This window comes from Asterias rubens, chromosome 20 (assembly GCF_902459465.1).
Source record: "Asterias rubens chromosome 20, eAstRub1.3, whole genome shotgun sequence".
In the NCBI taxonomy this organism is placed as follows: Eukaryota; Metazoa; Echinodermata; class Asteroidea; order Forcipulatida; family Asteriidae; genus Asterias; species Asterias rubens.
Window position 1 is genome coordinate 8646835 of NC_047081.1, and position 13771 is coordinate 8660605.

Genomic DNA, 13771 nt, shown 5'->3' on the forward strand with positions numbered 1-13771 from the left:
GTCCTTAGTGAAATCTTCTTAAACATGGCTTTTCTTAAACATGGCTTAATGTTGCCGCGCCCACAACAATTGCGGTGGTGCACTGTGCTTTAGTTGTGGTGTCCTTTGCAAAGTTCCAGTACAAATTGACTGTTTCCTCTTAGAAATGCCCCTTACCAGAGCCAAATGGGTGTGCCCCCCCTTCTAGAGCGGCTCAAGGCCTTTGTTAATTCGTTAATCAAAGCACATAAATTGACATAGATCCCAAATATTAAATAATATGAATGTTAAACATGACCATGTGATCTGTGCCTATGAATATGATTGGTTTGATACTTGATAGTCATTGAAAATGAAACACAATAAAAAAACATGAGGCAAAGAAATGAAATTGTAATTATTTATTGTTTTCTTTAGTCATCATATCAAAGTAGTAACGGCTTACTTTAGTGTGTAGGATTTGAAACAGTGCGTGGTGAAGAAACAACCAAGTGAGGTTTGTGGAGAGACCATGTAACAAATCTCTTCATGAGCCGTGTTGGTTCTGAGAAGAACCCGTGGTCTAACAACTTGATATTTCGATCAGTATGCTCCGATTGTCTTTAGGAGAATGTTGAAACACAGGCCGGACACTTCACGGAGACAACGATGGCGATTGCCTCCATGCCCCCTAGTCATTGCCTTGGTGCCCTTGAAATGCTCCAGTGGAAATTGTTTTCCTCAAAATGCCTTGGTGCCCTTGCTCTTTCAAAAATGATACAGGCCTGAATGATTTCTTAAACTACTGGTTTTTCTCAGTTCCTCCACAGCTCTTATGAGCTTTTCTTACATGGTGTCTCCACAAACCTCACTGGATCCTAGTGTCCTTAACACAATATAATTATTTGTAATTTGAAAATGCTTTATTTTCAACCCATGGCGGGATCTTATCAACATTCTTGCGTTCAATCCTCTACCCAAATGCTTATAAAACACCACGTCATTTATACAAAAATAACCAACATTATGATAGTCTGACCCATCCAAGAGAGTTTCTGAAACTTTAAATTATTCAATTGCCCGTTCCTAATCTACTCATGAAAAAGTAATCTACTTTCAAATAGGTTAACTTTTTTATGAGCTATCTAGCCCTATATTACAATTACATAAACCCATTGGTACTTCACCCATGTTTTTATTTCTGCAATTCTAAAACCTAAAATGACAAATGTATTGAAAGTAAAGATCGTATATTTCTGAAATTTTACAGTGTAAGTATTTGTAACATTGAACATTTGTGAAAGAAGCCAGCGTCCTTAAGTAGTCGACATTTACATCTGATCTAAGAAGTGCGGCTGACCGTTCTTTTCTCTTCTGGCCGTTAAAACCTCACATCCAGTCTCGGTCACCAAGAGCGTGTGTTCAAACTGGGCTGACCGTTTACCGTCCTGAGTGACTGCTGTCCAGTTATCCGGCCAGGTGTCATCCCTCCATGAACCTGGACAATTGAAAAAATACCAACCATAACAAATAAACAGCAACTATAGTGTCACATATTCTCATACAGAACGTAGCAAAACCTCAACAAGCTATGCATTTTATTTTCAAAACAAAAAAACTTAACAGGCACTTAGAGTTAAAAGTCGTCGTTTATTCACCGTACCTTCACATATCATTGGTTCAATGGTGAAAGCATGACCTGGTTTCATCACACCTGTTGCCTTGTTCTCTGTAGAGAAATAAGAAATTTTTCAAGATTTGTTTGTTTTTTATGATAAGTAATAAGGATTTCAAAAGTGTCAACATCCAGTGGTTAGGAAACATAGATATATGGAGGGATTGCCCTTAACTTTTTTTTTCAACTGGCCAGCAGGACCAGCTGGCTTGTTTTTTCACTGGTCCGCCAGGTTTTTGACTGGTCCGTCAATTTCTTTTTAAATTTTTTTAAACTAAAAGTATACTGTTGTATACCAACTGCTTGATTTCCGATTGTCGCTATTTCAAAACTCAACATGAATTGCAACGTCAACTTGACTGCACTGGAAGTTATACTTTATTTATGTGTACCAAGTTATTGTGTTCGTAAGGGGCTCATTAATTTGAGAGTAATTTTTCTTTAAAAATGTAAAAACAATAATGTTATTAAAATTAATTTAAAAACAGGTCAAATTATTTGTCAGAGCAAATTGGAAAATTTAATATGATCTTTATTTAGGTAGCTTTTAAGTCCACGGTTTATTGTAAGCACTCGACACCGAAGTATTCCCAAGTAAGAAGAACCTTTTTATTTTAAAAAGAAGAAAAAGTTTTTACTAAACAAAAATCCACTTTAAAACCTACTGTTAAAATATCATTAACTTTTAATGTATTGGGGAGGGTTACGTGCGACCGCTCAAGTTATTTTATTATGTATATTATTGTAGTTTTAATAAGTATTCATAAACATTACACGGCGAAATTTGTTAGTTCTGGGCAGTCAAGCCCGGCACCGCCAACTGTGGCTACAACACTGAATGCAGTGTAAAAGTTCAAGTAAGTTTTTTCTTTGTCAACGCAAAACTATTTTAAGAAAAAAATTGAACTTACTTGCATAATGAGGAACACTTGGAGCAGTATGGAACAACCTATGAATACCATGACCGCAGTAAGTTCGTACCACCGAGTACTTATGAGCCTGGGCATGTTTCTGGATGATGTCTCCCATCTCACGATAACGTACGCCAGGTCTCACTGTTAGATATACAGGGGTGAGAGTCATTACCAACGAAAAAGTCTGAAACTTGGATACAAATTCAAAGGTATGTTGAAATGATGCCATTTCTACCTTTTGGAAACCCCTGGGGTTATAGATTCCAAGGAGCTTTTTAGAAACAGTGTCCAAAGCACTAGAGAAGTAGACCAATGAGCAGGATTTCTTTGTTTGTGGAAAAAAATATTGTCTGATTTTCTTCACCAGGCCTACATAAAAAGTCTGAATTCAGCCAAAAGTCTGAACAATCTCATCCCTGGGTCCCACAAATACATGTGAACTATCCAAAATAACAAAACTTAAGATAACAATATTTTGTAATTTACAGAATGAATGTTAAAGACACTGGACACGTTTGGTAATTGCCAGAGACCAGTCTTCTCACTTGGTGTATCTCAACATATGCACGAAATAACAAACCTGTGAAAATTCTGTGAAAATTTGAACTCATTTGGTGGTCGAAGTTGTGAGATAATAATGGAAGAAAAAAACACCCTTGTCACACGAAATTGTGTGCTTTCAGATACTTGATTTTGAGACCTCAAAGTCTAATTTTGAGGTCTCGAAATCAAATTCAAATATTTGAGTGGAAATTTTTTTTTTTTTCTCAAAAACTACGTTACTTCAGAGGGAGCCGTTTCTCACAATGTTTTATACTAACAACAGCTCTCCATCTCCATTGCTCGTTTTTAGCCTTAAAGAAAGACTCTACTAGGGTCGAAACGTTAGGGCCAACAACTATTTATACCGTTTTTATTCTATCAATTATTTTGAGTAATTACCAATAGTGTCCACTGCCTTTAAGGAGTGCAATGGTGAGAATATTTTCACGTTGAGAACCAAAACAGCTGAAATTAATTTTAAAAGTTTCCAATCAATATTATTCTCTCTATTGCACAAAATGCAAAAGTTCATTTTTCGTTTTTATGTAACACCCAAATAGATCCTTGCCATTCAGAGACAAAAAAAACAATCACAAAAAATGTTCAAATTCTGGCAACCACAATACCTTGCAGGAAAATACTGAATGTTAAAGCACCTTCAGCGTCACTGAGTGATGGGTATGGACACTGTATAAGAAGCCACTATTATTATTGTTACCTTCATCAATAGCTAGCTGTAGACACTTGTGGGTAACGGCTACCAGTTCTTTACTCTTCTCGTCTACATTGCCGACGAAGAATGTCTCGTTCAAGTCGCCATGGAAACCATTGTGATAAACAGTAATATCAACTGCAGGTACAGAAGTATAAAAACAAGAGAAAAGTCAACAGTTTTTAGCCTCTGTTGTTTCTACAGATATTTTAATGGTAAATGTGCCGCTAGTGTGTCTGACCTGGTTCCTCCATTAGAAGGGTGTTGAGCGTGAAACTTGGGCCCAATTTTATGGCTCTGTTAAACCCTAAGCACAGAATTGAAGCTTGCGGAAGCCGGGAATTCTGTGCTTACGGCAAGCGTATTTAACAGGTTAGCGGCGATTGTTGGCGTCTGCGAGTGCGTACTCAGCATTACTAGGCACTCTACACTAGCACATAAATTCGGTGCTTGCACGTAAGCTGGGAATCTTGATCGTAAGCACAGAATTCTGCAGTAAGCCACTTACCGAGACTGGCATTGAGCTCGCATGTGGCCAACTTGCATAAAACACTACTTCATCATAAAAAACGAAAAACTAATATGACATTTGAGAGAGTTTTACAGTGTCTGATAACTCTCACCATTCATAATATCTCCATCTTCCATTGGGCGTTTATCTGGTATGCCGTGACATATGACCTCATTCACTGACCTTAAAGAAAAGTTGCAAAAAAAAGAGTGAGAATAATTAAGTATGAAAAAATGTCTTTTTGACGGTACAACAGAAAAAGGTATTGGTAGCACTGAAAGACTAACTAATTACATAAAAAAAACTACATGAGCTTACGTAGCAACAACTACTTCATACGAGTATTTTAGAATGTGTGCTTTATAAACTTTAATATCATTATTAACTTACGTGCAACAGGACTTAGGGAATTTATGATAGTTCAATGGTGAAGGATAGCAATTCCTCTCTACACAGGCTTTGTGCACAGCTTCATCAATGTCATCAGTTGTAACACCAGGTTTAACCATAGCAGCAGCGATATCTAAAACTTCTCTTCCGAGCTGAAAAGAAACATTTCAATTGTTGTTTTCAGATTTTCAGATCTCGTATGACAGAGAATAAATTGATTTTTGACCAAAAATAATAATAGCCTTTGAGATATTAAAAATAATAATAATAATTACACAGCATTTATAAAGCCGCACTAAATCTGGTGTAAAACCGTTCAAAGGCGCCGCTCAAGATGAAAAAGAGGGAAATAATTTGCATCTTTATGATAAAGAAACATTCTATTTTATTTAATGGGTGGTTCAGACCGTATTAAAAGGACAAATTCATAGGCAAGTCTGACTACAAGGCTGAAATATCATTTAAAAATCAACAACAGAAGCAAAACATAGAAAGGACTGGATTCTCACCCTGCAAGCTACTCTTAGACCTTCAATATCTTCTGCCGGCAAACACTTGATCTGTGTGCTTCCTTTAACAGCCATCTCACTTGCTGGATAACCTGCTCGAATTAACACATAAAATGAAACCAATAAACGGTTTCTCACAATGTTTTATACTATCAACAACTCTTCATTCCTCGTTATTTTGACACCCATAGTGTCCAGCGCCTTTATTAAAGGCGCAGGACACCTTATTGTCAAAGACCAGTTTAATCTTTTAAAGACTCATGTTTTCCCTACATACCTTCAGAATGATCTGCATAATCTGGTCTTCCTATATGATCTGGAACAGTACGTGGCTGAGACTGGAACAAAAAATAGCGCACACAAAAACAACTTAAACACACTAAAATGCATGTAAAAAATCCCAATGGATTTGGTTTAAGATAATTATTTCTTTTGTTTTTAACATTTTATTCCACTCATGATGACCTTTTCTTATGTATATTATTTGGTTTGCGATAACACCATGTGTATCTACTTGGTAGATTTTCAGGATATGGGAGGCTTCTGGATTCATTAGACATTGATGATCAAACAGAGTTCTTAGAATCATGATTTTTGAAAGCCGTGAAAACTTAGTGACATTGTCAACATTGTGAACATTGGTCAACATTGTCAACATTGGTCAAAATTGCTCTTGTTGTCGAGTCTTGTGCATGTTGTCTCGTTACCCTCCGACTGATGGGAGGATGGAGGGTTACAATCATCACAATATGTCAGGAGACCTTTTCTTACCAAAGGATGAGGGCGCAGTTTTCCTGTGAACATGTATCCAGGCCACGGGTTGTAGGTTCTAGTGTTCAATTGCTGATTGATTCTTTCCTTTTTGTGAACCTCTTTGTGAGCATTCCAATTTCCCTTGAAACATTCCTGAAACAAAATCAGACGAGACAAAATTAATGAAAACTTAAAAGAAATGAACCATTACCATAACCAGGTAAAAGGATCAAGCACCAAAGTATTTTTTTTGTCTAACTAAAGTCAAAAGTCAAGTAAAAAAAGTCATTAGTTAAAGGTCAAGATGTCAAATTTCACCAGTCTTGTGACACTCTGCTCTGAACGCTCTGCCTCTGTACTAACTAAGAGGCTGATAATTGTATGAAATTGTAACACCCCGACACCCCCCCCCCCTCCACAATTCAAAATTTAAATTAAATTAATAACAAAAAATGCTATTTCCCTGTATGTAACGTCTAACTAACTGGTACAATTGTGTAGCCTATATAGTCCTATAGTCAGATACGGAAAAGTTTCCGTATGGCGCCACCACTTTTTCATTCGATAGTATCTAATTCTAATTTACCTCAATGAGATTTCCCTTTTTGTTTAAATTAGTGACAAAGTGGTGGTGAGGTGCGGAAAGTTATCCTCAGATACTGTCGTGATGGAGCTAAGAGCCAGTGCCAAATCACAACCCCCTCCCCCCCCCCCCCCTTACTACCCCTGGTTCCCCCAACCATGGAGCAATAATCTAGTTTATTGCTCCATGCCCCAACCCAGACCCAAGTATTTTGTTTACCGATGTCCGTTTTAATTCGCGCAAGACAATTTGCATTCGCGCAATTTCATTTGTAAACTCAAGCTTGCGTCGTAAAAAAAACTATGGCTTGCGCGAAGTTGAAAAAGGTCATCTTCGAAAACTGCGCAAACCAGACACATGCTGCCGCCGCGCGCACGACAAATTTTACGTTAAATTAAAACATGTATAATTATAAACGAAGACCACTTGCAGTTGAGTACCTGAGAGCAGAAGTAAGATCCCTGTATACTCAGTTTGATACACGTAGGACATTGTAACCGAGACGTATTACCACAACCCGCTGTAATGCACGGCTTCCCACTCAACAACGCAGTTTCACTCGCCATCTTGGAAACTAGCTAATTTTCTACTTTTGGGGGCGCGCTATCGAAACTTTTTTTTCTGGGGGGGGGGTGGGGGGTTGAAGAAGGTGAATTAAGGGGGCGGGGCGGGAATGAACTGGATTTAAGATTAAAATTTGTGACCCGCTCCAACGAAATGAGGAATGTCTAGTAAAGTTTCATTTCGTGTAATTTGACACCGAACATAATCATAACAAACAATTAATGAAAATTATTGAATTTTTTAATTTTTTTATTACTACACTTTTAGGTTGCCTAAATCTTGATTAAACTTACAATGGTCTTACCTTTTCGTCAAAAGATTACTAAAGATGTAAAAACAGACGATTTCTGAGCCATGTTCTTGACGTAATTATCCAAAAATGTTCCAAATCCCACGGGACAGACAGCGAACATTCATTGAAAACACCAAATTTGGCGAGCGTCGCAAAACTTTTCACACAACTTGCATAGCGCCACCAAGAGTACCATTGGAAAGCCAAAGATTAGAGGTGTCTAAATATAGCCACCAAAAACATGTGTCAACACTGAAAGGGGTTCAAAGGTCACCAAAGGCAAACCCTGTTTTATCAGCGATGACATCTCCCATTCATAAATCCGCGTCGCGAGATTTAGTATGGCTCACAGACCGAGGCGTTGTTTATCCATGCAGCGTGAGAGTCCGATCACCCGACCCGGTCTTGTTGCCATAGCTAGTTGCAGCGCTGGTAATACGACAATGTACACACGAAGACTGCGCGGGTACCATGCACAAACTTTGCTACACGTACGACGTATGGAACAGTGGAATGTTTATCGAACGTTGGGAAAACAGTGTCTAATTTCCATCATTGTTTTGTGGTTTTTCAAGGTTGAATTGTTCCAAACCAAAATAATTCTGAATGTTAAAGGAATAATCTTTCAGTTAAACTTCATGCTGGGTAAGAAATTTCGCTAAAATCATGAGAAACATGCACGGGGAAATTGCGAATGTTCCCGGGTCTTCAAGCCGAGTATACCCGTGGGGATTGATGCTATGCGCTGAGTGACAGCTGTCTTTACAATGTTTTGACTTGACGGAACAAAACTCGCATTTCAAGTTGGAAATATCAACGCAAATTGCTCTAAAATTTCAGGTAAACATTGTCAAACTTATTGGTGAAATTGTCTACACATTATAATCTAACTTCTCGTTGAGTTGTTTGTTCATTTTGGTAATTTTGTTTGCCTGACTACGGGGGGTTAAAAATTGATGTTTTCATTATCGTAAACAAAAATATTAATATTATTTTAATGAGTGTGTGAGACGTCGCGTTTTTTCAAATTAATTTTTATGGAGTTTGTGTTTTCCAAAACGGGTCGTAAAATTAAGCGTCAAGGGCGTCGAAAATTCCACATTGGTTCAGACAGGAAGGTCGTATGATCTTGATTTTTATTTCATTTAAAATATTAAGATTTGCTTGTTTGGAATATTATGAAATATGCAAATGTGAAATTCACTAGACATTCCTCATTTCGTTAGAGCGGGTCACATTTGTTTGTTTAATAATTTAAACTTTCACAGGGGGATAAACGCAACCCGAATTGCAGAATTAATCAATAAAATTGTGATTCACAAAAATGAAGTTGTTCACCCCATCAGATTTCATTGTCTTCATCACGCGCATCTAAAACCAAATAGTGCCGTATGGTCTAATCTCAAAAAATGGTGGTCGTTGGAAAAAATCAGAATGTGTTTTCTATTGAGCCATAAATATGAAAAACTTAACTTTTAACATGAAAAACACAAGAGTTTCCCCGGTTGGAAAAATTTAGTTACTGTTCGATGTGCATGATGCACTGAGGTGAGACGGCTTGTGGCCACGACCATTGTTACCCGAAAGTTGATTTTGAACCCGGAATGTTTCAGAACATTTTGAAATCGCTCGAAAACTCAATACTTCAGCAATGCTGCCTCCCAGAGCATTGTCTGCTTCCGGCTGTTTTCCCCCATTCCCTTTCCTTTAATTCTCTCATAATGGAAAGACACAAGAACGAGTCAACTTATAAAAGTTAATTGCAACTTGAAACAATTAGTTAAAGAGTAAATTCCTCTACAGGGTGTTTACATAAAGAAACAAGTATCCCAAATCTGTCACCAAATATCGGTGGACCAAAGGTCCCAGCTTTTTAATTCTTACCAAATCAATCCTCATGTGCAGTTGTTCCATTTCCAGCTGTTCCAAATCCATTCTTGGGATACATTGTTATTATTTTTTTCTAAGCGTATACTTTTTTTTTTGGAAACACCCTGTATAACGGTGTCAAATTTCTCCTTCTGCACATAGACGCCTATTTAATTAAAATTTATGCTAATTTTTCTTCATCTAAAGTGGATTCGTCTAGTCAATCAAACTCAAGTTTTCTGAATAAGAGACCTATGGAAATTTTGAGCGGTCCTAGCTTTTGCCTGTCGGATCGGCCCGATAAAAACTAAAGAAAAACTCATTGAACGTTATTAACTCTAGCGCCCTCTATTTACTTTCAATCAGGCAATGTCACCTACGTTTCATTGGTAACGGAATTCAGAGCTCGTTTGGTTCTTATTTTAAGCTGTGCACCAGCGAAGTGAAAGTTTCGGCATTGAGAGCTCGAGTGTTGAGTGTATGCGATTATTACATGTGTTTACGTGTCGTGTATTGTGCGTGTGTGTAGCAACGTTCAACAAACAACGTTCCACACGAACTTGTTATGCTAGAAATTCTGAAAAATGTAACCCCGAAAGTTTGCCCCGAAACTACGCAGCAAAGATGTCGTTTGTTAATTTAACTGAAGAACAGTGCTTCAAGACTGGCTGTCCTGAAGACGAGTGCAGACTTCGGTACTGGTTTGTGTTTTTGAGTTCGAGTTTCGTCACCTTTTTCGGAGGATTTGTGACCATTTTGATTTTCCGTCTTGTGGTCTTGATAAGTTGCAAACGGCGTGTACACGATGCTTCGCCGCCGACGCCGAGCCTCAATGGACCGGTGTTCAACGGCAAGAGCCCGGACCTCGAAGTGCCGTGGATGACAGCCGTGAAAGATTGGGCCGGTGCTCTCATATCAGCTCAGACAAAAATCGGCAAGTTCTTGGTAAGAACAAGTTCAAGTTATGAAATATTCACTCAAGAAGAGTTTATCAATTACTTTTTTGTTTAACTTTTAATAATTCAATTCAACCTATAATTCAACCTCCATGAGCACGTTGACATTCCATCGTAAAATTCGTAGTGTAGTTGTATTCCTGTGTCTGTACTTCTAAATTATAACTGCTGACTAGGTAAGCATATTTCCTAATTTGATCAAGATCAGAGTCAATTTAGTTCAAAGATTGATACAATGATACGTATGGCGCCACCACTTTTTCATTCGATATGAACTAATAGTATCTTATTTACCTCAATTAGATAACCCTTTTTGTAAAAATGAGTGAAAAAGTGGTGGCGCCATACGGAAAGTTATCCATAACTAATAATGTTATCAAAATGCATTGAACTGTTAAAGATATTCATTTTGTTTGCGTTTTAAATTACAGACAAAAAGCAGTTAGTTATAATATATTATCTTGTTATATTATATGATTCTTGTAATAATATTTTTCCACCAACAGGTACATATAATTTTCAAGTAATTTTCTAGATTCATAAATTTGTTCAAATGCTCGTGAGATGAGATGAGGTATTGTTGAAATTGCGAAATAGCCAACATTGCCATTTTCGAAGCACTCAGCAATATAGACTTTTCTAGTGCAACGCCACAGCCTGATTTTTTGCCAACCGAGGCTGGAAAACTATGGAAAGCTGTATGCAAAAAAAACACAGTTGGCAACAGTTTGTAAAATGTCACAAATTGTTAAAAAATAGCAATGAATTTGTCCGAAGCATTTGAAGCAACCGATCATGGGAGACACTATAGTCACATGAAAGTTTGCAAAAAATGTTGGTCAGAACGTCTGTTAACACGATTGAATGTTTTGCTAACATTCGGCCCACCATGCCAACCAGTGTGAGTTGTTTTTAAAAGTGATTTGTTTTGAAATCAACAATGGCAAAGTCTAATCTTTTGTTGTGACTGTACTTAAGCATTGTCCATTTTATAATTTATAAATCTGACAAATTTTACAAATTGTAAGACCCCAGAGTCCAACCTATATCACTAATTTATAAATGCAAGAGCGATAATTTTTATTTGCCAAAAGTCCACTCTGCTGATTGTAAATAATTGATATACTTTTTTAACGACATCCATTACTAAAGGTCACAATTTATGACTTCAAGCATTACCAGTAATGATGTGAAAACACATTAATATTGAATGGGATGGATTCTTCAGCATCAAGTAATTCATTAATAAAATATGCACCATTGTTTTTTTTTAAAGTAATTCTTGGGGAAAAGGTTGGTTGGGACTTTGTACTGTTCTAATCTTACTCTTTACGGGCCTAAAGGGTAACAATAAAAAAAAAAAAAATATCATATGATAGCTCCTGGTGTAAATTACCCTATAGAGTCTCACCATAAAAACAAAGAAAATTGCTCTAAAATGGTGCAGGAGTAAACAGTTGCCATGACAATGCAGACATAACAATTGAGGGTTGGATCATCTGCAGACGAGTTGCTGTTGTCATCCATGATGCAATGTTACGAACCTTTTGATGATGATACATGTATCTAGTCTGTGTAAAAATACGTGCTAGACATGTCAGGGAATGCATTCAATACGTTTAAAACACTTTGTTTTGAGCAAATTTTACGGAAAATTCTGATTGAAAGTCCTATTGCAATTTGAAATTCTTTTATGTGGAATAAAAATACAAAAAGTCACATCTACATGTAGATTTCCCGACACGAATCTGGAATAATACATTATGAACTGATGTCATAGTAACACTTGTTAGAACGTGTTAAAAATTGCCAGAGTTGTGAATTACCAAGTTTTTTTTTTTTTTTGCAACCAAGCAGAAAAATAAATAAATAAATTGAAAATTAAAAACTGCTACAGAGTATAGGAAGTTAAATGAAATCGATGAAAAAAAAATTGATAACAAATAATTTAATTACAATTACAGACAGTTTTCGAGTCGCAGTAACCACTGAGGATTGTTTGTGTCCTTGGTAAGTCACTTGAAAGAAGGAATAATAAACGAAAGACGTAGCATTTTAACAAAAATAATACTTTCACTTCTGGAGTTTCCGAAGGGTACAATGGACACTGTCAGAAAATAAAATAAGACAAAATAAATTCACTAAATGTTGCTGAAAATAGCTCCGGTAATTTTTAAACTCAATATCAACGATGGATATTTTATTTGTTGAAGCGAGTGATGTGATGGTCTTACCAGACGGCAAATGGAATTATTAAATTTAAGACATTGTATGTAATTTGTAAGGCCAGGTTTAATCCAATTTTACGCCTCTGTTCACAGAATGTGACGAGGTTGAGTTGATTTTACGAGCTGATTTAAAATTATCGAGAGGTTTACACAGGAAGTCCTACCTTCTGAGACAATTATTCAATCTGCAGGGACGCTGAATGCAAGTTTGGTTTGGTAACTTGGATTGTCAAGTCAAGCAAAGTTGTCATTTGAATGAAAATAAACATCCACAACTTTCATTTCATATTGGGCCCTGCAGTAATGCATTAGTTGCCTACTACATGAATGTTATGGAGAGTACTGAATTTTCAAGTTTCAGAATTTGTGATTCTGTTTAGTTTAGTTTTATTAGACTTTACACTGGCATAAAAATATAGAAATACAAATCGATACATAAAGAAATAAAGAATCAAATTAGCTATAAAAAATACCAAGCCAGTGAATAATTTTCAGGGTTATTTCACCCTTTGTGGATATAATGCCTCAAAGGATGTATTTTAGTTCAATGTGGAATGAAAGCATACATTTTAAAAACCTTACAATCACAATGTCCTTTTTTATCTGTAAATGCCTATTGATTTGTTTTCTCAAACACTCACATGTACACACCACACTCACTGAAAGTTATATAGGCCTACATGTATACAAACAAACATGTACTGTAGTATGAATCAACCCACACATGAAATTATTTTATACAGTTCATTCATTGGCAACAAGTGTTTCTCCTTTAGTGCACTGTGTCGTAATTCCTACAACATTGGATTAAAATTGTGTTGTGAAAGCTTTTCAGATGCAAATTTCATAGTTCCCTGTTGACCCTTTTTTAGTCTAGTGTTTTAAAATCAATAAAAGCTGTCACCAAATAATGAAATTTTCTGTAAGGTTAAAGAGTTTCTGTTTGACTCATTGTTTATCACACAGACTTGGCATTCAACCTGTAAAACAGGTCTGTGTACGCCTTCTGATCACACTTACACTCAGTGAACAGCTGGATAGTGTTCCAATTAGGGCGAAAAATCCATAAGAATGCAGTACTTGCTGCTCAAAAATGTTATTGGGCCAGAAATTTATTGCCACAAGATTGGAATCAAAATGAGAAAAAAAAAACATCTTGAGTCCTGACAACGTGCATTGAAACTATGATGTCACTGCCTATCTCATTTGTCTTTTGGGTAATTTTAAGTAGGCCCTATTCATTATAGTATTAAATATTGAAAAGTACTTTATCAGATTCAGGGTCTAAATTTGAACATAATGTCTTTCTGTTCA

The 13771-nt window shown here is 36.6% G+C and overlaps 2 protein-coding genes across 12 annotated transcripts in view; one reads left to right on the plus strand and one right to left on the minus strand.

Moving 5' to 3' along the window:
• Positions 1–365: 365 nt before the first annotated feature.
• Positions 366–7114, minus strand: LOC117304097 (methionine aminopeptidase 1-like). The gene is made up of 10 exons (XM_033788599.1): positions 6989–7114; positions 5984–6118; positions 5490–5550; positions 5213–5304; positions 4704–4855; positions 4426–4496; positions 3809–3940; positions 2545–2688; positions 1622–1687; positions 366–1456 (listed from the first exon to the last, which is right to left on the minus strand). The coding sequence occupies exons 1-10, from the start codon at positions 7112–7114 to the stop codon at positions 1290–1292; spliced, it is 1146 nt and encodes a 381-aa protein (XP_033644490.1). The 3' UTR covers positions 366–1289.
• A 2631-nt stretch (positions 7115–9745) lies between these two features.
• Positions 9746–13771, plus strand: part of LOC117303636 (calcium-activated potassium channel subunit alpha-1-like) — a 97207-nt gene continuing 93181 nt past the window's right edge. For all 11 annotated transcript variants that reach the window (XM_033787852.1, XM_033787858.1, XM_033787859.1 and 8 more), the window contains exon 1: positions 9746–10218. In XM_033787852.1, coding sequence (XP_033643743.1) covers positions 9754–10218 — 465 coding nt within the window. In that variant the 5' untranslated portion in view covers positions 9746–9753. The remainder of the gene's footprint in view (positions 10219–13771) is intronic.